General features: G+C 51.7%; 1 protein-coding gene across 1 annotated transcript in view; it reads left to right on the top strand.

The window, feature by feature from the left end:
• HIP1 (huntingtin interacting protein 1) overlaps nucleotides 1-25,622 on the top strand; it is a 141,561-nt gene that overhangs the window by 83,424 nt on the left and 32,515 nt on the right. Inside the window, exons 2-7 of the mRNA XM_080830730.1 lie at nucleotides 9,965-10,028; nucleotides 13,128-13,270; nucleotides 13,737-13,793; nucleotides 21,337-21,417; nucleotides 24,564-24,640; nucleotides 25,042-25,103. Of these exons, the coding sequence (XP_080686856.1) occupies nucleotides 9,965-10,028; nucleotides 13,128-13,270; nucleotides 13,737-13,793; nucleotides 21,337-21,417; nucleotides 24,564-24,640; nucleotides 25,042-25,103 (484 nt within the window). The remainder of the gene's footprint in view (nucleotides 1-9,964; nucleotides 10,029-13,127; nucleotides 13,271-13,736; nucleotides 13,794-21,336; nucleotides 21,418-24,563; nucleotides 24,641-25,041; nucleotides 25,104-25,622) is intronic.

Genomic DNA, 25,622 nt, shown 5'->3' with positions numbered 1-25,622 from the left:
TGTCCCCCCGAAAGGAAACCCCATCTCTGGCAGCTGCTCCCCAACTCAAACCCCCTGAGCCCCTGGCATCCACCATTCTCTGTCTCTTCGAGTTTGACTACTCTAGGTATCTCTGATAACGTAGAATCAAACAGTAACCATCCTTTTGTGTCTGCCTAACATCACGGAGCATCATATCCTCCGGGTTCGTCTATGCTGTAGTACGTGGCAGGATTTCCTTCCCTTAAAAAGACTGAAGTGAGGAGATCATGGCCTGTTTGTCCACTGCTACTTGGAAGAACACCTTGGTTGCTTCCACGAGTGTTTTCCACTGTGAGCACCGGGTTCCTTGGCTGTATATGGGTGCCCCACCCTCCTGGCCACCCCCCTTCTCCCAACACAGGTTTTTGTACACCCCACCAGTTACAAAAGTGATTAATATTTTTTTAAACTTCTCACCTTTTTTTTTAGAAGGTTTTATTTACTTTAGAGGGAGAGAGAGAGAATATTAAGCACGCGCCGCACCGAGTGTGGAGACAGATGTGGGGCTCCCTCTCACGACCTTGAGATCATGATCTGAGCGGAAATCAAGCGTGAGACACTTAACTGACTGAGCCACCCAGGTACCCCAGCAAGATTTCCAACGGAAGAGCAGTGATGGACTCAGAGGAAGGAGGATGCGGCATCCTCGATGGGAGAAGGGCGCGCACATGGTATCGAGCCCTGACGAGGAGGTCTGCTTGGAGAGGACGGGGCAGACAAGGCCTTCCGCCATCAGCCTGTCTGAGCGCCGGGCACAGTGTGTGCTCCCTGAGGGGAACGGCAGGCTAACACAGCCCCTGCCCTTGTGGGGAGCGACACCAAGCAAAGCAACAAATGAGGGCATTTCAGGTTGTGATAAGAGGCTCTGTAGGAAGTCACTAGGGTAGTCGTGAGTTGTGGTAAAGAGATACTGCAGGGCAAGGGTGGGGAGGTGCCCTAGGCTGCCTGGGACATGGTGCTTGAACAGCCTGTAGACGGAGGGAAAGCTAGCCTCACAGACGGGAGGAAGATCCTTCCCGCCGTAAAGAGCATGAGAGACAGAAAGAACCAGAAACGTTTGAGGGATGGGGCGCCTGGGTGGCTCAGTCTGTTTAGCTTGTGCCTTTGGTTCAGGTCATGATCACAGGGTCCTGGGATCAAGTCCCAAGGCAGGCTCCCTGCTCTGCTCCTCCCCGCCCCCCCGCCCCTCCCCTGGCTTGTGTACTCTCCTCTCTCGCTCATTGTCTCTTTCAAATAAATCAATAAAATCTTTTTTAAAAAGGAAACGTTTGACAAACAAAAGGCAGCTGTGTGGTTGGGGCGTAAGTAGAGGGACAGCAGGAACAGACGCTTGGCTGCGTGGGAGCGGGGTGGCCGGGGCTGAGCCGGGGCGTGAGCTCATGCGAGGTACAGAGATCACTCCGACCGCTGGGTGCAGAGTAGCTTGGGGAGGACCCGTCCATCTGGGAGGATATTTCAGTGGCCCAGTGGGGGACATCATCGTGGTTTGGGCTTGAGTGGAGGCAGAGGAGCGGAAAGTAGCAGAGGGGTTGGGCTGGGAAAGACAGCATGACAGATTCCGGGATGGGAGCACGGGGAGGCAAAGGCCTTGGAGGGGTCTGGGAGAGACCCTTGGAGGGGTCTGGGAGAGAAATCCGTGGCTGGGCGTGCTGGCAGAAGCGAGGAGCCACCAAAGAAACCAGGCAACCAGGTGTCGGGGTGGAAAGTGAGGCAGGCAGGGAGACGGCATTGGCTGGTCTTGGGCTGCTGGGAGCTTCTGAGGGCACTGTGTGGGGAGACGGACGGGGTTGCAATCCTGGCCTCACCTGTTCTTGCCTGGGCTCCCTTGAGCAGCTGGACTGAGAAAATAAGGGGTCGGATTCCCTGTCTTCCAGGCCGAAGCGGGGATCAGAAGCAAATTCCCGAGCAACATGGGCCTGCTAGGGGCTCTGCTTTGCTGCTCGTCTGCTGACAATACCACTGACGTCTCTGTTGTGATTTCTGATCAAGAATAGATTTCAGGGGCATCTGGTGGCTTAGTCGGTTAAACATCTGGCTTTGGCTCAGGTCATGGTCTCGGGGTCCTGGGATCGAGCCCCGCATCAGATTCCCTGCTCAGCGGGGAGCCTGCTTCTCTCTTTCTCTCTCTCCCTCTGCCTCTCCCCCTGCTCGCACTTTCTCTTGGCTCTCTCTCTCAAATAAATAAATAAAATCTTTTTTAAAAAGCCGGGGAGGGTATTTAAAAGGACTTGTGGGACACCAGCTGTCCAGTACCACAGCCAAGACTAGGGACGTCTTGGTGCTGAGGGCGCGCCCTCTGTGGAAGGCCACGTTTCCTCTTCTGTGCCTCAACTGGCCTTCCCCCAGGCTCTTGTGACCTCACCTTGGTTCTGAACGCTGCCGTCCTTGTCAAGGCTCGACGTCCTGGCCACGAATGGAAGCTGTGCCTGCCTTTCCCAGGATGTGCCGCCGCGGCCTCCCTGCCTTCTGTCTGTCCCCGGTGTCTGGCCATGTCCTTCCCAGGCGGGGCTGACTGCCCAGAGGGCCCCATTCTGCCCTGCCCTGTGTTGGCCGAGCTGGGCCCAGGGACACAGGCTAGTTGGGAGAAGGATGAGACCCTGTTCCCCCCCAACCCCCTAGCCAAGTTGTTCATGTTGAAAGGCTTATTCTTCTGGTCTGTTTGCCTCAGGCTTCCTAACACCGGGAAGCACACTGTACGGTGTCCCCGGCCCCCAGCCCTCCGAGGGGGCGGTCATCCCCCAGGCCATTGGCACATGCCACCTGCACCTTCGCTCAGCCCCCTGCGCTCCGGTCGCTCTTTGCATTTACTTTCTCTCCCTCTGTTCCATCTCGCTTTCTCCTTTCCCCTTCTACCCCGCCTGGTCTCACATTTCCCTCCAGGTGGCCGGGGCAGGGGCCCTACCAGTCCCTCGCTTCAGGACCTGACACCCTGACCTCCCACCCATCCTCTCGGCTGGGCCCTGCGGTGGAACCTTTGCGAGCCAGCCCGAGCGCGGGGCCCCTGCCAGGCGCTGTGTGCGGGACCGGACGTGCCCAGCAGAAGCAGGGCCCCCACGCTTTTCCATGGGCTGCAGCCTGGCCAAGGCTGCCCTGAAGGAGGGGAGGAGGGGGCAGGGGAGAGTGGGGAGGGGCTGGGAGAAAGTCACCCTTCCCGCGGCGCCTGCTGGTAATTGGCTCTCCGGAACCAGCATGGGACACAGGGGCCAGCTGGGCCAGGAAGCTGTGTACAATGCCGCTCTTTCAGGGGCCCTCTGCGTGGTCGTAGGTCCTGTGTGACTCCAGGGAAATCTGGAGCACAGCCTGTTCTCAGAGGATGTTCTCTAACCTAGACCGGAGGTGAGAAATCGAGCCCCGACTTCCCACCCTCGGCCCTCGGAGGGTCCCCGCAGGCATTGCCCGGTTCAGAACCTGACGATTTCCTTCAGAGAGAGTCCCAGGGTGGGTGGGAGTGGGAGCAGATTTTCTCAAGACACCACGAATCATCCCATACCTGGTGCTTTTCAGAGGGGGAGCCCTGGGAAGCAGTCAGTCCTAGGGAATCCGATGATGGATTAAGACCCTGCCCCGGCCTTAGCGGCCGTGGGTCCACAAGGGAAAGAGGCAGGTCCTGACCCTCAGAATTAAATTAATCTCGCCGGGGAGGTAAAGTGACGTACCACTGTCAAACGCTGGAATTGGAAATTCAAAAAGAAAGTAGGAGGGGCACCTAGGGTGGCTCCGTTGGTCGAGCGTCTGGCTCTTGGTTCTGGCTCAGGTCTTGACCTTGGGGTCGTGGGATCGAGCCCCGCGTCTGGCTCCCCGCCCACTGTGGGGTCTGCTTGAGCCTCTTTGCCTCTGTTCCTCCTGCTCCCTCGCTCTCTCGCTCATGCTCTCTCTTGCTCTGTCTCATAAATAAATACATCTAAAAAAAGAAAGTAGGAAAGCAGAAATTGTTAGTCGGAGTGGCCTGGCCGGTGTATGGGTTGGTGAAGTTTGGTCTGCCCTGGGAAGATGGGTGGGATTTGGAATGTGGAAGGAAATGGAAAGTGCGTGTGACGTGGGCTGCTGTCCTGGGCATAAAGTCTTCCAGAAGTACTGGAAACTCGTCAGAGCCTGGAGCTTGTGCCCTGGCAGCTTCCCCGAGTCTGATGTCCCAAGGGCCGTGGAGGACCCACAGCCTGCCTTTACGAGCCCAGAATGCTGAGGCTCAGAAACCGGGCAGCCCGCCTACACCCGTGGGCCGGGCCCTCCCCCGGGGCACTTGTGTGTGGAGAAGCGTTGGTCGGGGAACCCGGGGCACGTCCCCTGCAGTAAAGTGGGAGCTCCCGAGAGCTGCAGGAGAGGGGTCTGGGGCTGTCCTCACTAGGGCAGGCAGGGCGTGTGGATGTCTTGTAGCTGTTGGTTTGGGCAGAAACTTCATTCCACAGCCCAGTGCCAGGCGAGGCCCTTTGTCGGTGGCCTGGACTTGTCCTGGGGGCTGTGACTGTATGTATACACGGAAATTGTTCCACGCTTTCCTTAGGGCACTGAAGAGGTGACCCCTCACACCCAGGAGGATGTTTTATCCTGATATCCAAAGCCCTCCATCGTCTGAAGGGCCTTTACAGAGTCTAAAAAAGGGGAAGAAACCCCCAAATCGTCAAATCCAGCCTGAGCCTATCAGTCCTTTCCACAGTAACCTTGAGGAGAGGTTGCCATGCGTCTGCCTATATACTTCTAATGGGGAATTCTCTCTTTCACGAGATGGCTTTACGTCCAAAAGTGGCCACTATATACTTCTACCTGTCGGTCTCGGTTTGATCCTTGGAGTCTTTCCTCCTTCCACGTGACCACCCTTCAGAATGTTGATATTCCTCTCAATTTTCCTCAGTTCCTGGGTTCTTCCCAATCCAGGTCATCCTCTCCTAGAAGTGGTCTACTCTGTCAAACAGTTTTTCCCATAGTGTCTAAAGCCTTAAACTGAACAGCATTTCATGGGTGAATTGATCCTGCCTAGAGTTGGAACCATCCCCTCCCTCATTCTGAACACTATACTCCTTTTAATACACCCAGACCTCAGATCTGCATTTTGATCAACCCCATCATGGTGTCACTTAGTTAGTTATAATAAGTTAGCAGCCAAATAAAACACCTAACTCCTTTCACAAGTGCTGATATGAGTCCTGTCTCCCCTGTGCCAGAGAGTTAGGTCTAAATATAGCAAATCTCCTTTATACCCTACTGGGTTGCATCTTGGGAAATTTAAGCCGTTTTTCCAGCCTGTGGAAATCACTGGGATTCTGATTCTGTGTCCCTGGCATGGAGGACTGTGTCTAGTGTGGGCATTGCGACTCAGAGCCTGGGCTCTGACATCATGGAGTCTGAGTCTTCACTCGTCACTCGCTGGCAGAGGGGCCTTAGGCAAGATACTTAGCCTTTATAAGCCACGGTTTCCTCGTCTGTGAAATGGAGGTGATTAATACTAATACTCCCCTACTTGGAGAATGTAGGGTTAGAAGACTTTAAGGAGAGCATTCATCAAAAATGGTTGTTATTAGCACAGGGGCTGGTAGCAAGCACTCCTTAGCTGCCATTCTCGTGGCGATCAGAACCACAGCTCCTTCACTTCCTCATCCTTTTAAAAATGGCTTTTTCTCACCCAGAACCCTCCTGGCCTCCTCCTTGACTTATAGGGTCCCCTCAGCCTGAGACAGGCTTCCTCTGGTCCTACCTGTCTACACTCACAATCTCTGCAGCATCTTTGATGCTCTCCCTCTGCTGGGAGGGACCTCTGCTGTGTCTCCCCTACCTGGGAGCTCCTATTGGCCAATCTCATGAAATTCACTTTAGAGGGGCGCCCCGGGGGGCTCAGTCGGTTAAGCATCTGACTCTTGGTTTGGGCTCAGGTCATGATCTCATGGGATCGATCCCCGCATCGGGCTTCTACACTCTGTGTCCCTCTCCCTCTGCCCCCCTCACCCCCAATCCCCGCACGCCCTCTCTTTCTCTCTCAAAATAAATAAATAAAAATCTTAAAAAGAGGAAAGAAATTCATTCTAGGGCCCACCTTCTGTTGGGCTCTTTGCATTTTAATTTCTGTCATTTTGGTGAGGGTTTACTCCTTCATTTCTCTCTTGTCACTAGCTTCCTCTGGCGGGCTCCGTCCTCTTCCTCTCACCCCCGCTGGCCCTTCCTACCCACCCAGAAGCCCACCGCCCTTCCACACCCGGTGCCACCTCCCCCTCTGGCTCCATCCCCATCCCCATCCCTCCCTTGCCTCCATGCTGCCCTCCTGCCACACAGCCTGCTCCAAGCATTTCCTCCTTGTCCCCAGTGGCCCGTCCTCTGTGACCCTGACCTAGACCCAGCCCCCTAGACGGCCAGCCCCTCCACAGCCCAGAGCTGTCACGGAGGTTTAGAGCCAGGCTTAAGGATCCAGCAGACCAAGGTTGAAACCCAACAACATGACCCCAGGCTAGGTGTTCGGCTTTCCTGTGGAAGAATCAAATGCCACTTAGTTTGAATGAGGCGTAAATGAGAGAAGTAGGTAAATTGCACGGATAATTACAGCACCTGGGACAGGTCTCCTCCTCCTTCCTTTGAAAGGTCTTCCAGGAGCCGTATCACAGTTTCCAGGGGCTTCTCCCTCCTGTCAACGTTAGAGCACAGAACGTTTTCAGGTTTCAGCCAACGCAATCACATAGGGGACCTACGGCTCCAGGCTCGTGATACGTTATTTTATGTTGTTGAAAGGACTGTTAAGGTGTTGGGTTTTCTTATTTTTGTGAGCAAGGCTCATAATGATGCCAAGCTTGGGCAAGGTGTCGTCAGTCAGTATAAAGAAATATTTGTGGAATTAATCTAAACCCCGGCCACCAGGAGGCCCCCCCTGGAGGCCCTGGCGTGGTTTCTAGCATGTCTGGCTAACACGGGTTTCTCCTCCTCCCCGCAGCCCATACTACTGACTGCCTCTGTGAACCCCCTAACCCTTGACCACCTCCAGTTCGGCCCCTTACCATGTCTGTTGTCATTTAACCTTTTTATGCCCCTTATAATTCCATACGGAATGCAGGCACCCTCTTAGGGCCCCAGTAAATGCAGGGGCTTTGGCCAGAGGTCCATCCGCAGCCGGGATCCCTCTGAAGGCTCCAGGGAACAATCTTTCTTTGCCTCTCCCTAGCTTCTGGTGGTAACCGGCCATCCTTGACATTCCTTGGTCTATAGGTGATTCGCTCCAATCTCTGCCTCTGTCTTCACATGCCGTCTTCCCGTGTGCCTCTCTGTCCGTGTGTCTTCACGTGGCCTTCACATGGACAGCAGTCATACTGGACTTAGGACCCACCCTAACCCATTATGGCCTCATCTTAATTAATTCCATCTGCAAAGACCCTAGTTCCAAATAAGTCCACATTGTTAGGTACTAGGGGATTTGGACACGAACACATCTTTTTTGGGGAGATACGGGTCAACCCACAACAGAGTTTAATATTGAAGAGTTAAGTCTGTAGAGAGAAAAAAATTATGTGGAAAAGCAGACTTCAGGAGCAAACCAGATGTAAAAGAACATATCCTAGAAAAGTCTAGAAATAATCTATTTTGTACAACGTGTATATACAGATGTACGTAGATATGTATTTTTTCCAGATAAAGACTCCAGTGTGAAAGAACTAACAGTGAAACCCTTAGAGGACAGTGTCGGCATCTACCCGCATAATCTAGGGGCAGGAGGAGCGATCTAAGGCCGGCGATTGTCCTTAACTACGTAAGGCAGTCCGCAACTGGGAGCGCGTGTAAGGAAGTATTCAGAACTCACTAGCAGTCCAGAAAATACAAAATAAAGTCACAGCGCAACGTCACCATACCCATAAGCCCAGCAAAAACTGGGGTGCGGGGATGCTTTTGTCCATGGTGGAAATGTGAACCACGAGGGCCTCTTCAGTAAAGCAAGACAGCGACCTTGCTGGACTCCTGATGAGTCCAAGGGCAAGAAAGTTTTTCTGTTTCGACACAAGAGAGAAATGTGTTCCTTGCCTAACCATTTGATGATATTAAGGAAGTACCCTTCTAATTTTAGGTGTGATAATGGTATTATGGTTAATTTGTAAGTATTCCTTTTTTTTTTTTTTCCTCAAGAGGTTCATTCTGAACTGTTTACTAGTAAAATGATGTAATGATGTAATGTCTGGGACTTTACTTCAAGTAATTCAAGGTGCAAGGGGTTCAAGTGGTTGATGGTAGAAAGCAGGGGTCAGCACACTCACAGGCACCAGCCAAGTCCCGCCGCCTGGTTTTGTGTATACAGTTTTCTTGGAATGCAGCCCCGCTCATTCTGCTACATATTTGTTCAGTATGTGTGAGGCTCCCTTTTGTGCTCCGGCTTCTGCAGAATGGAGGACTTGCGGTGGAAAAGCGGACTTCGGGAGAACCATGTAGCCTGCAAAGGGTAAAATATCTACTAACTGGCCTTTTACAGAAAATATTTGCGAACCCTTGTCGATAAGGAAGGCAGTGTGGCTGGACATTCATAAAGGCTGATGCTGGGGACTGCGTGAATGCTGATTGGATTAGTCTCCGTGTTTGTCGGTTTGGATCTTTCCATAATGAGAAGTTTTAAAAAAAAAAAAAAAAGAAAAAGCAACACGCTTTGACCCTGTGTATCCCATTCCTAGGAATCTACCTGCTGGAAACGAAGGCATCGATTAATAAGGATACATGTATAAGCATGTTGACTAAAATGGTTAAAAAACAAAACAAAACAATACAGGGGTACCTGAATGGCTCATTAGGTTAAGCCTCTGCCTTCGGCTCAGGTCATGATCCCAGGGTCCTGGGATCAAGCCCCACATCGGACTCTCTGCTCAGTGGGGAGCCTGCTTCTCCCTCTCCTGCTGCTGCTCTCTCTCTCTGTCAAATAAATAAAATCTTTAAATAAATAATTTTAAAAAAACCAATGCAAAACTGTCCTGCACCATAGAACAGTATGCTGTCTCTTTAAAGAACGGGCTAGAATCTTGCCATCCCGCTTGGAGAATTTTTCATGACATATTTGCAGTTGAAAAAGCAGGATGTAGAAAAGTCTGTACTTGGCGATCCCATTTCTAGAGAACAGTGGCAGAACTGACCCCTTCGGTAGGTAGTGGTGTGTGCATGTGTGTGTGCACGCACGTGTCTGTGTGTATGTGTGTGCGCGTGCGTGAGACGCACAGCACATTCGCATGGCTCAGTGTGGAATACCATCTATGGAAGGAGAAGCACAGCAAAACAGGAAAAGGGAAACACCTATATTTAAACAGCCGACGTGACACAATCCCGTTCGTGTGTTTGTGTTAAACTGTATTCGTGTGTACACACGATTTGCTACCTTCCAAAGAGAGTTAGGATTTTTAACACAGCTGGAAAGGAGTGAATATTCTTAATGCACTTTAAGTAAGGGAATAAGAGAGAATTTGGTTAGGGTTGGAAGAGACCCAGGAGTGGGGAAAGTGAGAGGTGAGAGTGACCCCTGCAGTCCTGGGCTAGCTAGGGAAGAAGTGTCCGTGGAAGGTTCTAGCGGTGAAAGAAGGGCGGCTGGATGGCCTTTGGGCCACAGCCGCTCCCTGATCTCAGCGTCTCTTCCTCCTGCTCCCGGAGAAATAATGTTTCCCTGGGGGATGAAAGGCATCCCTTTGTGCGGGCTCTAATTGCCATGTTGTTGTGCCAAGTGAATGAGTGGCAGGCAGGCACAGCAGCTGGGCACAGCCAATGCCAGGCAGCAAAGCCCGCTGCCTTAGGACAGCCTGGGCCAGCTGGCCTGGGAGCGCTGCCCATCTCTGCCCCCCACTGGGGGCCCTGCCTGTATGGGGGCCATGGGGCAGAGGGGTCCTCGGGGAGCTGGGGAGAAGTCATGGCAGGGAGAGAAAGGGGTGGGGTGCCTGGGAGGGTCTCTGACACTCTAGAAGCATATTCATCTCAGCCTCCTCTCCCCTCCCCCTCTCTTGTTTTTCAGACTGTCAGCATCAATAAGGCCATTAATACGCAGGAAGTGGCTGTAAAGGAAAAACACGCCAGAAATATCCTTTTGGATGTTGCTTGGAAGACCAACCCCGAGGCGGGTCAAATGGTGGGGACTGAGGTCAGGGCGAGGTGTCCTTGCTCAGCTGCGGAAAGGGGAACCCCCACAGTGGCCAGGCCTCCTGCAGGTTCGAGCAGCCTCGGTGGGCAGCAGCTGGCCTTTGAGACCACAGCTCATCGGGGCGGGGGGACCGAAGCCACCTCCGAGCTCAGCTCTGTACAGTTTACCAAGGACCCCGCCCCTCTTGGGACTTCCCTTTGAGAGATTTCCTAGGGGTCCAGGAGGGATCGTCATAGCACTCCAGACCCTGCACTTGGCCCGTAGGGGCTACACGGACCACCCCCACGGGAGCATGATTATCTCCCCTTCTCCTAGCTCAGAGCCCGTCAGTGGTCTGGGCTGCCATAGGCCAGCACCGGGGCTCAGCCATGGGAATTAGAGCCACCTGTGTGAGCTGGATCCCCCCCAGTCAGCAAGGGAGAAGACAGGACCCTCAAGGCAGCTTAGGGAGCTGGTGGCTTGGAGGTTTTCAGCCCCCAACCACGCCGCCCCCCTACCCATGCCTTATTAGGCCCTGGGCAGCCACCCTCGTGGGGTGTGGCTTGGGAGGGAAGTACGGGCCGCACCCTGGTTGTTGGATCCCTTGGGATCTGCCCTTGAGGGAGCTGGTGGGCTGACCCCCAGAGTTGCAATGGCGAGGCTACCGGAGAACCGGGGCAGAGCAGGGTGCAGCCCAGGGCCAGCGGAGGCTGGGCTTCTGTCTAGGACGAACAGCTGCCGCTTGCCCGGGCTCATCATGGTGGCAGTGACACAGCCGGGTCAGAACAGCTCATGTGGAGGCCATCCCACCTCGGCCGCTGGAGGAGACCCTCCCAGTTCCCTGACCAGAGGAGCCCCGCCCCACCAGCGGGATGCCCAGCCCATGGGCCCATGGCAGGCCGCCAGGAAGTGGTGCTAACAGCACGTCCTGCTCTTTATTGGTAGGAAGATACTTTGGTTGGACTTTAGGGCTTTGCTGCAGGATGGGGGCTCTAGGTACCCCAGAAACCTGGCCTGACCATGAGCCTAGTTAGACTTTGCCCTTTTATCCCCAGAAAGGCACAGTCCCCTTGCTTTACCGAGTCAAGAAAAGCCCCAGTTGACTTTCTTAGGGGGAGAAGACCAGGTCCTGACCCCTGTCTGCTAAGAATACTGATCCGTCCGATTGAGACATGAAATAAGAGATGGTTGTCAGAGGTCCGTGTGCTCGGGACACATCAGACCCTCCCAGGGAGGCTACCCGGAGTGACGGAAGGGGTACCACAATACGGTTCTGGAATCCCACCTAGGCAGCAGTCCGGCTCGCTCTGGTGGGTCCAGCGGGGTCTCCATGAGCCTTTGTCCCTTTGTCTGTCAAATGAAAGACTTGGCCAAAGAAGATCTCAAAGGTCTCACGTTCCCACTCTCACCTTCTGTGAATTTCTCTGCGTCACCATTTCTAGGAGGTGGATTAAATGTTAAAAGGCTCAACTCTGAAGGGCAGGATTTTAAAGCCTAAAGATATCACAAAACATTTATTCTTTATTGATTTTTTTTGGAGACCGTCAGCCACTCTCAATCCCAGCTGAATAAGCATTTGGGAGTCTGACGTCAGAAGTGCTGTTCAGATAGCCACTGATCCCGGGTGCCTACCTGCCCCCCTGCCCGCCCCCACCGTGTATCTACTCCCAGAGGACTAGGGACTGAGTCTTATCTATTTATTTTTTTTTATATCCCTGAGTGTCTTTTATAGTGCCTGATACGCAGTGGGTGCATTAAAATGCTTAGGAAATCAAAGGACAGAAAGGTCTCCTTGCGTCTTTCAAGGTCACAGTGCCTGGCTAACTCTGCACTTGCTCCGGCTTTGGAAAAGTAACCACAGTCTGCCCTGAGACGTCAGCCCAGGAGAGGGGTTGGGAGCTGTCCCTCTCTCCTCTCAGCTTCCATCTAGCCCGAGGCGGCTCTGCTTCAGGGGAGACTGTGCCATTATTTCAGAAATCCCTCTAAGACCTAAAGCTGACGTCAGCTTCCAGACCCCGAAGTCTGGGTTCAAGCCCGCCCCTCCACCTCGAAATGCAAATTTTAGTCTGGGGAAGGAACTCAGTGATACCTTCCAGCCGGGAAGCAGAACGGCTGTGTGTTCTGGATGAGTCGTAGAGTTTCTGACCCGAGGCAAGTCTTTCTGTCCTGCGTGGCACCCCTCCTTCTTACCTGAGTCTTGGCAAAGGAGCCTGTAGTTCTGGGGAAAGACCTGCACTTGGACTTGACGGTGCGCAGTTGCTGGGTGTGTGAGGCCCATGTGAGCGCTAACTTAAAATCACGTGAGACTAGATGGACGTTTATTATGTGCACATCATGGCTGGGGTCCGTGGGTGCATTTGGAATTGGATCTCAGACGGATGTGGCCCCAGGATCCCACACAGAGCGAGTTCAAGGTGTTGGGAGATGCGTGTGCCTCTGAATGAGACCAGGAAGGCTCATGGAAGGGGTGAAGTGTAACAGTCATTTTAAGTTTTGGGAAAATGCTTCCCGTTACAGAATGACTAAATCAGGGTGGTGCAAGGTACGGCACCGGGAATAGAGTCATTGGTATGTAATGGTGTCACCTGGTGACGGACCATAGCTATGTGAGGTTGTCCAAGAACTATGTCGGATACCAGAAATGAATGTACGATTATGGATCTGACCCGAGATCAATGCCGATTATCCTTCAATAAAGAAATCACAGAAAAGAGCAGAGTGCCTATTGGGGGAGGAGTCAGGTACTGCTTGGAAGAGGAGCCGAGGTGTCCCCACCAGGGCCAGGGCCCCTCATGCCCTTGCGTCTGAAGACTGGATAAGAAAGAACTTTGAGACACCGTAATGTGTCGCTAAAATATGAGCTGTCATTATTCCCCCAAAGGCCCCATCCCCCCCTCAGGCTAACCCAGGGGAAGGGCAGAGTCTGCCTCCCACAGCAGAGCCCTGATGCCAGCCAAAGCTTCTACCCACTAAAGGCAACCCAGGACTGCCGCTGGCCCAGTGCTGTACAAATTGGAAAAGGCCCATCCTTGCCGTGTTTTCCATGACCCTCCCTCACCGTGCATACTGGGCACCCACCATGAGAAAGGGGCGCAGACCTTTTGGTCTGTGGTCAACCGGCTGCCTCTCTCTAGCAACGCTGTCCTCTGCTGGAAGTTCTGCCACGTGTTTCACAAACTCCTCCGAGATGGACACCCAAACGTGAGTTCTGGGGCTGCAGGGGATGGCCAGGGGGCCAGGGAACCATGTGGGGAAAGGGGGATCGCCTGGGGCAAAAGGGGCGCTGTTTACTCTGGCACAGAGAGGGGCAGGTGCCCCCTTCTCCTGGCCTTTTATTATTATTTTTTTAAAGATTTTATTCATTTATTTGACAGAGAGAGACACAGCGAGAGAGGCAACACAAGCAGGGGGAGTGGGAGAGGGAGAAGCAGGCTTCCTGCCAAGCAGGGAGCCTGATGCGGGACTCGATCCCAGGACCTTGGGATCATGACCTGAGCCAAAGGCAGAAGCTTAAGGACTGAGCCATCCAGGTGCCCCTCTCCTGGCCTTTAGGCTGATTAGAGGTGGACTGTCTGGTCTGGCCTTCTGCCCACCCCAGCCCCGTCTTACGCCATCCTTTGTCCCGTTGTTTTCTTTTCTCTCATCAGCTGTTTTGTTCCCTCCCCAGGTCCTGAAGGACTCCCTGAGATACAAAAATGAATTGAGTGACATGAGCAGGATGTGGGTGAGTTTGGAGATGCACCCGGGGGCCACCTGCACCTGCTTCTCCTTCCCCAGCGGCCACAGAACAAAGACTGCGGAACGGAATGAATTCATCTCTTTCAACTTGCTTAGGATTTCTCTCCTGAGCACCGAGGAGGGGGTCGGCAATGGCCCCAAATAGTAGCATGATTTCCACAGTCTTTCCTGGGGGCCCTGAAGCTGTAGGGAAGTTCTGGGGCCTGGGAGTGTCTCCTGCCAGTGGAACCTCACGCCATAACACTCTCCAGGCATTGGGGTCCCTCAGCAGTGACTTGGCCACAATTCCTGTGTCTTTCTTCTGCTGGTCCCATGTGGGTCACAGAACACTGAGAACTAGCATTCCCAATTCTTAATGCCAGTACCTTTTCTTTCCCTTTTTTCCTGAGAATCTAGGGATTCTCTGTGCCTCACAATGGGAGAGGAGGTAGGTGGCAGTATCGGAATCAATTAGAAGTTTTTATATACACGCTAGAATCTCTAGATTCTGCTCTCCAAGGAGTATGTGTGTTGACAGCACAGAATCTGCATTTTGAAGACTCTTGGGTCGATTCTGATACGTCTCTTTGCCCCCACTGGTTGAGAGCTTTGGCTCTTTCCTCCCAATTCTTTTTTTTTTTTTAATTTTTATTTATTTATTTGACAGACAGAGATCATAAGTAGGCAGAGAGGCAGGCAGAGAGAGAGGAGGAAGCAGGCTCCCCGCTGAGCAGAAAGCCCGACGCGGGGCTCGATCCCAGGACCCTGAGATCATGACATGAGCTGAAGGCAGAGGCTTAACCCACTGAGCCACCCAGGCACTCCTCCTTCCAATTCTTACCTGCATCTGTCTGCATTCACAGAATGTTAGCAATGATGTCATCCAGTGCACCCACTGCTGATGAGAATACATGCCCAGAGGGAAGCAGCCTTTCCTACGTCAGGCTAGTGGGTCTGAGCAAAGCTAAGAGTTGTCCCCTAACCTCCCAGGTGCATGCTGGAGAGCTTTTGCTTGTGTCTCTAAACATGGAAAGCGTGGGTCTTCTTTTTTGTTAGAATTTGCTTGGTGTCTCTTTTCCACCCTTTTACTTTTGACTTTTCTATATTCTATGTCGTAGAAAAGTCCCTTATAAATAGCATTTAGTTGAATATCGTTGCTTTCCTTCATGATGGCAGTCTTTGTCTTTTAGCTGCACATTTACCCCATTTACATGCGAGGTATTTTTAGATTTCTGTCTTCTATCTTAGTTTGTGCTGTTTGCCCCTTCCGTCCTGTTTGTTTCTCTTTACTTCTTATCTTCTTTCTATCAACTGGTTATTTTTTTCTCGCTCCATTCCGCCCTTAAACTAGTTAGGAGATTGTTTTTAAAACTCTGCTTTTATTTTTTTACTCTTTGGTACGTTATCCAATAATTACAGACTGCATGTTTAGTTTATCAAGAGCTAAAATTCATGTCTTTGGCTGTTTCCTCTGTAACGTAAACCTTAGAATATTTTCACTCCGTGTCCTCCCTCCAAACGGGTAGGTTATTGTTGTCACGTATTTTAATTTTGGTTTTATTTTTCTTTTTAGGTTCTATAAGATAATTTATTTTAATCGTTTTTATTCTGTGCTCTTTCTTTCTTTTCATCTGCGTTTTAACATCTGGGATCACTTTTTCTCTGCCTGAATTATTTCCTTTAGTGAGAATCTCATGGTGACAAATAACCAATTTTACTTGTTTGGGAATGTCTTTATTTCACCCTTCTCTGTGGAAGATACTCTCCCTGGGTTTAGAATTCTGGGGTAATGGTTATTTTCTCTCAGCACGGGGGCAATATTAGTCAAGATACCCTTCCACTGACTTCTGGGTTCCATTATTTCCATGAAGTCGGCTGTCACACTCACTGTCCCTTTGAAGCAAATCTACTTTTCCTCTGGTCATTTTTAAGATCTTACTAGGAAGAGGTGCACACGTATTTGGGATTCTTTACATTTCTTAAATCTGTGGGGTAATATCTTTTATCAGTTGTGAAAAATTCTCTTTGTCTCTTCAACTGTCGCTTTTCTCCATTCTGTATTTCCCCTGAGACTTTGGTTATGACGGGCTTTCCTGCTCTATACCCCAGTGCCTTTTTTTTTTAAGCTCTACATCCAACACAGGGCTTGGGCTCATGCTCAAGAGATCAAGAGTTTCATGCTCTACCAACTCAGCCAGCCAGGCGCCCCCTCACCCCATGTCTTTAAACCATGTTTCTTTGTTTTCTGCCTGTTTGCCTCTTAACTGCATTCTGGATAATTTCCGTAAATCTAGCTTTCAGCTGGGTCTAATCTGTTGTTAAACCTCTTCATAAGATTTATAATTTTAATCTAGCCTTTATTTCTTGGAGGTTTTGTTTTGGTCCCCCAAATCTGCTTGTCATTTTTTTTTAAGATTTTATTTTTATTTATTTATTTGACACAGAGAGAGAGATCACAGGTAGGCAGAGAGGCAGGCAGAGAGAGGGGGGGAAGCAGGCTCCCTGCCAAGCAGAGAGCCCGATGTGGGGCTCAATCCCAGGACGCTGGGATCATGACCTGAGCTGAAGGCAGAGGCTTTAACCCACTGAGCCACCCAGGCACCCCTGCTTATCATTTTTTATGATTACTTGTGTCTTACATGGATTTTGAAACAGCCTCTATTGTCTTAGACAAATTAGACATTGATCTCATATATTATTTCTTATATTTCCATTATCTAAAGCCCTTCAAGAACTGTTCCTGCCATCTGTTGTTTTTGATGAATGTTGTTTACGCTAAGGAGTGTCTTTTTGTGCTTCTTTTTAACTGTACGTTGTTCATTTTCCTAGGAATCTTATTTGTGGGAAGTCTTTCAAGTCAGGTTCCTCTAGAGAGAATGGGTATTTGCTTCCATTGAGATCACTCTAAATTCTCAACTTAGGGTTTTGTGAATTCCAGGCAGATCCCCTTGAGTTTTGGCTCCTGGCTCCAATTCCCTCCCTCTGATCACCACAGTGATTTGAGGTCCTCAGGGAGGACTCCTTTGGTGCGGGAGTGCTGGGATCCGTGTTATTTCCAGTTCACCCTTCGTCCCCCTACACCAGGGAAGCAGTCTTTTCCTCTTCCACCAGACTCTTCAAGGTGGGCAGGCCAGAGCCCTGTCTCCTATTCACCACCTGGTTCCCGAGGCCCAGAAAAACCAAAGTTCAGTTCACCTGGCGTGGCAAAACCCCTGCCCCTGCCAACTCCCATCGCTCCGTATTGCACTTACTCCCCTAGAACTTGCTCGGACTCAGTCCCTGGCCTGAGGATTCCTTGCTCTCTCATTAGTTCATTAATGCCTCCAAAAAGAAGTTTTAAATATTTTACCCAATATTTTAGTAGTTTTCAATGGGAAGGTTAACCCAGATACCTAGCCCGACTTGTTATCCAAATGGGAATTCCTTTAGCCCTCGCTTCCTATGGAGTCGTCTCTTCCATTTGGCTGAGAGTTTCTGGATATTAGAAACCTTTTTATTTAATTTTTTTAATGAAGACCTCATTTTTTAAAAGATTTATTTATTTGCGAGAGAATCAGGGAGGGGCGGGGGAAGGGGAGAGAGCATCTCAAACAGACTCCTCACTGAACAGGAAGCCCAATGTAGGGCTCGATCCCAGGACCCCAAGATCACGACCTGTGCCGAAATCAAGAGTCGGCCACTTAACGGACTGAACCACTCAGACACCTCCTCTTTTTTTTTTTTTTTACAGCAAGTTTTAGGTTCACAGCCTCCAAACACATGTAATGCCTCCCTTTATGAACATACCCTGCCAACATAGTACATTTGTTACAAGTGATTCAGCTTCTCTGATAACATCATAATCATCTGAAGTCCGTGGTTTGCATTATAGTTCACGTGGGATGTCGGTCGTATACTCTGTGGCTTTGGGCAAATATATCAGGACTTGTACCCATCACAGTGATACCACACAAAATAGTTCCACTGACTCCAAAGGTCCTCCGTGTTCCCCCTGGTCATCCCTCCCTGCCTCCCCCAGCCCTTGACAACCACTGATCTTTGACGCTCGCCACAGTTCTGTCTTTTCCAGAAGGTCATGGAATGGGAATCCTATAGTATGTCACCTTTTCAGACTGGCTTCTTTCCCTTAATAACATTTGGTTCAGGTTCCCCCATGTCTTTTCAGGTCTTGATAGCTCGTTTCCCTTGTAGTGCTCAGTAATACTCCGTTGTCCGAAGGGACCACAGGTCACTTACTCATTCCCCAACTCAGAGTGTCTTGGTTGCTTCCACGTTTTGTTTTGTTTTTTAAGATTTTATTTATTTATTTGACAGAGAGAGAGAGAGAGATCACAAGCAGGCAGAGAGGCAGGCAGAAAGAGAGGGAGGAGCAGGCTCCCTTCTGAGCAGAGAGCTCGATGCGGGGCTCGATCCCAGGACACTGGGATCATGACCTGAGCCGAAGGCAGAAGCCTAACCCACTGAGCCACCCAGGCGCCCCTGCGTCCATGTTTTGGCCATTATCAATAAGGCTGCCGTAAACACCCATGAGCTGTTTTGGTTTGGATGTTCAACTCCTTTGGGTAAAAACCAAGGAGCGCCATTGCTGAATTATGTGGCAAAAGTAAGTTCCGTTTTATAAGAAACTGCCAAACCGTCTTCAAAAGTGGCTGCAGCATTCTGCATTCTCACCAGGCAGTGACAGAGGTCCTGTTGCCCACATACTGGAATTTGGTGTTATCAGTATTCTGGATTTTGGCCGTTCTCATAAGTGTGTGCTAGGATCTCCGTGTTGTTTTAATTTGTGTTTCCTGGTGACATGGAATGTCGAGCATCCCTCCCTTTATTCACTTGCTGTCTTCTTTGTATGTCCTCTTTGGAGAGGTGTCTGTTAAGGTCTTTGGTCCATTTTTAAAAAATCAGGTTGTTTGTCGTCTTATTGTTGAGTTTTAAGACTACCTTGTATGTTTCAGATAACAGTCCTTTATCAAGTGTGTCCCAGTCTGTGGGTTCTCATGCTCTCGACAGTGATTTTTCCAGACGTTTTGTAATTTTAATGAAGCCCATCTTGATGGTCGGTTATTTCTCTCATGAAGCATGACTCTAGTCTATCTCAAAAGTCATTGCCATACTCAGGGTCGTCTGTTACCTCCTATGACTTGCATAGCTTTATGTTTTACACTGAATGATCCGTTCATCTTCTGCCTTTTGATCCTGGTGCATTTTCTTGTGAAATAGGGTTGTCTTCGATGAGGAGCATAGTCTCGCTTTGTCTGCTGTCCACTACTTTCTAATTTTTCCATGATGAACAAGTACAACGTACAATTACGATTTTTCTTAGAAAACTAATACATTAGGAAATAATCTGATCTCTGGCATTGATACTTTCAACCTCCTCTGATGACCCCGCTCCCTCTGGTGCCCCTCGAGGCATGTTTCGGGGGGGGTTTCCTCTAGTCTAGAGGAGGTAGAAGTCAGAGCGCATGTGGGAACCACAGCTGTTCAGATCAAGAGTTCTTCGTGCCCCCTTCCTCTTTTGTGTGCAGGTAAGAGTCTCGAGCATCACTCTGCTAATTCCAGCGTCTTCCTGGGCACCCAGGACATGACTGCATGGGCAGATTCCACGGGAAGGCTTGTTTGTCCCCAACTGGGATCTGTCCCATTTCAGTCCCCATCCGATGTAAAACCCTCTAGCTGCCCTCAGTCGGCTGGAATCCATCTGGAGGAGCTGTTTCCTCTGCTGTACTTAGAGAGACAGGAGGAAGGAAGCAGCCCGTGACCAGACTGTGATTACTCTGGGTGGGAGACTTAAAATTCTTACATCAGAAGCCTTGTCTAGAATTCATGCAGAGGAAGTTCTCGTGTTTGTACACAAGATTGTCCTGTAAGAACAGTCATTGAAATATAGCTTATAATAGAAAACATGCCTACGGCTAAGACGTACAGCGGTAGGGAGTTCGTTTGATAAATTACAGTGCTCATTCAATAACAGTTTAAATAGCAGTTATGTAAAAAAAAATAAAAAGAAAAAAAGAAATAACAATTATGTATTGTTATATGTATATATGACAATAAGTAACTCTAACAATTTAAATATCATTAAAAATACCGCTAAAAATAAAGAAACAAGAAAATTTGAGAAGGTAGGGAAAGAAGTGAAGTATATTAAGTTAAAAAATGGGCTCCACTTTATATTTGAGAAAAAGGTGGAACACAGAGGACTTTTAAGGCAGTGAAACTATTGTGCGTGATACCGTAATGGTAGGTACGGGATGTTATCCGTTTGTCAAAACTCGTAGGATGTAGCACACCGAGAGTGATTCCTTTTTTTTTTTTTTTAAAGATTTTATTTATTTATTGACAGAGATCACAAGTAGGCAGAGGCAGGCAGAGAGAGGGAGGGGGAAGCAGGCTTCCCGCTGAGCAGAGAGCCCGATGCAGGGCTTGATCCCAGGACCCTGGGATCATGACCTGAGCCGAAGGCAGAGGCTTTAACCCACTGAGCCACCCAGGTGCCCCCCAAGAGTGATTCCTGATGTAAGCTTCACTGTAGACAATGATGATGTATCAGGGAAGGCTCGTCAGTTGGGATGAATGTCCCTCTCTGGTGCTGAAGTTGACGAGTGGGGGGCGAGACATGGTTTTGGGTTTTTTTTTTTAAGATATTATTTATTTATTTGACAGACAGAGATCACAAGTATGCAGAGAAGCAGGCAGAGAGAGAGGAGGAAGCAGGCTCCCTGCGGAGCAGAGAGCCCCATGCGGGGCTGGATCCCAGCACCCTGGTCTCATGACCTGAGCCGAAGGCAGAGGCTTTAACCCACTGAGCCACCCAGGCACCCCGGGGCATGGTTTTATACACGTGGGAGAAGGGATGTATAGGACATCCCCGTACTTTCTGCTCAATCTTGCTGAGAACCTAAAACAGCTCAAAAAAATAACATCTACATTATTTGGGGGTACCTGGCTGACTCAGGCAGAAGAACATGTGACTTATTTTTTTAAGATTTTATTTTTCTTTTTTAATTTATTTTTTTACTTATTTTTTTAAGATCTTATTTATTTGAGCGAGAGTGACCTTGAACGGGGGAGAAGTAGAGGGAGAGGGAGAAGCAGGCTCCCCACTGAGTAGGGAGCCCAATGCAGGGCTCGATCCCAGGACTCTGGGATCATGAGCTGAGCCAAAATCAAAAAGTCAGACACTCAACCTACTGAGCCACCCAGGCGCCACAAGCATGCGACTCTTACTCTCAGGGTCGTGAGTTTGAGCCCCATGTTGGGTGTAGAGATTACATAAATAATAAAACTTCAAAAAAAAGTCTATTGAAATTGAAAAAAAAAAATTAAATAACAGATACTCCAGAATGTTCGCCGTGATTCCTTCTGGTGTTTAGATGAAGGGTGATTTGTTTGTACATGTGCTTGTCTATATCTTCTAAAATTTTCTGCAATGGCCGTTCGTTTCTTTCAGAAGCAGAAAAAAATATATTGTTGAAAACAGCCGTCCTGGCTGTCAGTCTCTGCCCCAAATGTTCGTACTGATACCCTGCTTTCTGTTCGTTTCCCGAAAGGGCCACCTGAGCGAGGGGTACGGCCAGCTTTGCAGCATCTACCTCAGACTGCTAAGAACGAAGATGGAATATCACACCAAAGTGAGTCTGCCCCCCACGGTTCTGCCCACTCCTCCCCCACACCCCCCGATCCCCACCCCGGCCACCCCCATGAGCTGAACTCTCACGCCTTTCCAGGAATAGGACGGCCCAGGCCCCTGTCACTCAGGGAGCGTTTATATCCTATCCAGTGAGAGGAAGATGACAGGACAGCTGCTGCGGGACAGGGGGCGGGATTCTGGCCCACATCTTCCGCACCCTCTTCCCCATTTTGCAGAGAAGAGCCCCAGCCCGCAGGCTGTCTTAGGAAAATGTTTCAGAAGCATTGCCTTTTGCCTAAAAACAGCCCCTTTTAGGTACTGAGTTCCCACCCAGAACCTTCTTTTCGGCCATCTGTGGCCTTAGACGGTATTTCTAAGGTGCTGAGTGCAGCTAAAACCATCATGTTGGGAATCAGGTGGCACGTAGGGATATGTAGAAAGGGTCCGCTCGTCCGGAGTGCCCGGGACCGTCATGGGGAGGAGGCCTGCGTACCTGCGGCAGCGAGTCACCGGGCAAAGAGGCCCCGTCCTGTTTAAACCTCGCCTAGGAAGGCAGTGTTCCGCTAGCCTAGGACCCTGAAACTAGGAGCCGGCTCCAGTGTCTTGCCTTGTCGCACAGCTCCTCGGTGATGAGGTGGGACTCGAACCCAGGCCCGTAGGTGCATGAAAGCCCCTGCTGCGCCATGGGCAGCCTTCCCTCTGCTCGTGTAGAGCCCAGTGCTGGCCGCAGCCCAGAACTGGGTCAGGTTCTGAAGAGAGAAAGGTGAAGGGGCTTTGGCCCGGCCTCCAGGAGTCATACTTGCTTGGGAGACAAGCCAGTCCAGTCTGATGAGGACCAGAACTGAGACATGCCCAGGATGGTACAGGAGCTTGTAATGGGGTCCTGCACCCAGATACTGGCCACCCAGGCAGGCTTCTAACAGGCAGGACACCTGAGCCCACCCCCAGCTCAGGGGCTGTAACACCCGCAGCCCTTTGTCATCTCTCACACCTCTGTGGGTCAGGAGTTCCAGAAGGGCTGGGCTGGGCAGTTGCAGCGTGCAGGTCCCGCATGCGGTCCCAGCCCGGTACTGGCTAGAGCTGGGACAGTGTGGAGCTGGCCTGGCATTTCCCTCCTCGTGAAGTCTCAGTGAGAGTGAGAACTCCCCTGCAGCCCGGCCAGGCTCCCAGGAGAACAAGGTAGAAGTGCGTGGCATTCATATGACCCAGCCTCGAAGTCACAGAGCATCCCTTCCACTGCCCTGTATGGGCTGAGGCATCACGGGGATTCCTGGATTCAAGGGGATGGGACAGGGACCACACCAGCCAAGGTGAATGTCGAAGTCACATTGTAGACAGCGTGTCGAACCAGAGAGGCAGCCAGTGCTGGACGTACAGTCTGCCGGTCTGCCTTCTGACCCCACAGTTCGTTCCCCGCCCTCCCTCCCTCCCAAGGAATGCACTCACACCCCAGCCCCCCAGATCCTTGTCTGCCACCTTGCAAGGAGAGAGGAGGATAGGGCGGCCGTTCCAGGCAGAGGATCAGCCTCAGACAGAAGGGCTTGAGGCCCAGCACAGTTTGGGGTTCCTGAGGGATGGGCCGCAGATCCACATCAGTGTGAGGAACAAACTGGTGGGGGGGGGGGCGGTGACCAGGCAGGTGTGTGAGACCCTCCCACTCAGAGTGGAAGACAGTGAGAGCCAGATTAGGACGGTGGTCCTGGGACAGGCAAGAGTGGTAGGGTCTCTCTGAAGACTGACAGAAGGGGTGGGGGGCAACAGCTAGGGAGACGTGGGGCCCACGGGAAGGACCTGGGTGATCAGAAGCAGCTCAGGGGCCCAGAGAGGCCGAGTGAGGTCCCGGGCGCCCTGGACTCTGAGCTCCGGGAGGACAGAGGATGGTTGTGTGTGTCTCCTCGTGTCCTGGGCCCTGCCCAGCATCTAGCCTAGAACAGGGGCTCAGTCAGGCTCCTTGGATGAGGGACGGAATGAACCAGAGCCTAGATCGGATTGAATAGTGCGCGAGGAGGGCTGATCCTGAGTCAGGAGGGAGGCTGGCCCTCTTCCTCTTTGGAAGCTGGAGGAACGGAAGGACAGCTGGTGGCACATTCCGAACGGGGAAGGGAGTGGGAAGCAGGATGCCGAGGGATTCCGGTGATGTAAGGAGGAAGGCGCATTCCAGGGTGGTGGTGTGGGGGCCAGGCACCTGGTTTGCTGGAAAGGGGAGCCCACCGCTCCAGCAGCAAGGACGGGGAAGGGGCCCTAAGGCTGGAGAACACGATTCAAGGGGACTCCAGCTGTGAGTCCTTCTCAGGGACATTGGCAGCTGGTCCTCGCACAAAGGCCCAGGGTCACCAGGTTTTGCCAGCGGTGTGGTGGAAGGACAGAGCAGCGAGAAGGGCGAGGGGCCCCGGGAACAGGTCTCTGTCATGTCCAGACCGAGCGAGGAGGTTAAATATGGCCAGATGGGGGCGGCCAAGGAACTGACCGACTCGACACTTGGGAGCAGGGGTGGTGAGGCTGCCCACAGGAGGGGGCAGCCGGAGGTGGGGGGGAGGATTTCTGTCTTCAGAGCCCAAAGTGTTCTCCGTGGAACTGAGACCTCCCTTGACATCTGCACCTTTCCCGTCGCCACGAGTTCGCTCCACTCCAGGCGGACCACACCGGGGAAAAGATAATGATACCAATGATGATGCAGAATAGTTTTTCCTGACTTTGGGGCCACATGACGTAATGTTTTCCTCCCTCCAGGATTGTTTCATGATGTTTCCCTAAGGTCAATATGAAAATGGGTTTGTCTTCCCTGAGCTCACAGTGGCAGGTTTGGGAAGTGGCCCGAGGACAGAGGGAAGCATGGGTGAGGGCCGGCGGCTGTCACGCTGGGTCTCGCAGCAGGGCCAGCGAGCATCTTTAGAAGAATGTCCCAGAACACGTATTCTTAGGGCAGAGCCCTGCCTGGCTCCCAGGTGCGGGACGGAGCCTTTCCCTCTGATGACAGATAGTGACCGTTCTCTACTGGAGCTGGTCAGGGGCCGCCGACACGGCCCCCGAGAAGGGTGTTCGTGCTGCCTGAGCAGAGCCATGAAGCCTGCTGCTGGCCGAGTCAGCTTGCCTACTGTCAGCCTGAGATGCTCTATCCTGACTTCATTTCTCTGCCTCCCTTTCCAGAATCCCAGGTTCCCGGGCAACCTTCAGATGAGCGACCGGCAGCTGGATGAGGCCGGAGAGAGCGACGTTAACAACTTGTGAGTGGCTGTGGACCCAGCAGGGAAGAAAGCTCCACGTTGTCCCTCTAGCTGGGGTCACACGGGGCCTGGTGGCAAGGGCAGTGGCTGGGCTGTTGGTGCCTCATGCAGAATCCCTCCAGGCTATCCCAGGCTCGAACGTGTCACCCTCTGCCCTCCCCACCCAGCGTGGCACCTGCCCTCCCCTCTGCCACCGTCACTGTGGAATTCACCCCGCATGATCTTCAAATGGCCTTAAGACCCACGTGGGTGAGGGCTAAGGTTCGGGCGTGTAGCGGTGGGTGTGTGTACGTGCACGCGCATGTGCCCTGGGGACAGAGACAGCGACACAGAGCAGGGCAGAGGGGACTGAGGAAGGGCTGGCCTCAGGCTTTGGAATATAAGCTCTTTCTCGTGTCCAGTTTCCAGCTAACAGTGGAGATGTTTGACTACCTGGAGTGTGAACTTAATCTCTTCCAAACTGGTGAGTCTCTCCCTCCCATCTGGCCCAGGATCTCATGGGAATTGCCTAATTCCAAGCTTTATTCCCGGCTTGGACCAGCTGTCCTAGCCCCCTTCTCCCTCCAAGGTTGGGCCGCACAGGCCAGGAAATGGCAGTGTCCACACCTTATCTCCGCTCTCCTCGTCCCTGGCGCAGGGAGGGGCAGGAGCTCGTGGGTGCTTCCAGAGCCGGTGCTTGCATTCTGAGCGGAACAACCATGCTGCCTACCCTGCAGGCATCCCAGAGCCCAGAGGCGGGTCTGACCTCTTGGATAACCTTTGGACGGTGACCCCAGCGCTGGCCGGTGCTCAGTCTGCCACCAAGCTGGGCTGGCACTCGGGTCGGAGGGCTGCTCAGGATGGGGGGCTGCCGTGTGCCGTTTGGCCAGCAGCCAGGGTCGACCAGCTGGTCGAGTTGAGCTGTTGGCCAAGTCCGTGTGAGAGGCCCACGAAGCCCCTTTCCACTAGCAAGGGGAGTTGGGCCACCCTTCCAGTCTCCCTT

Source organism: Martes martes, assembly GCF_963455335.1.
Source record: "Martes martes genome assembly, chromosome: 18".
In the NCBI taxonomy this organism is placed as follows: domain Eukaryota; kingdom Metazoa; phylum Chordata; class Mammalia; order Carnivora; family Mustelidae; genus Martes; species Martes martes.
The sequence above is the reverse complement of the archived record's forward strand: the minus strand, read 5'-3'. Positions and strand labels throughout refer to the sequence as shown.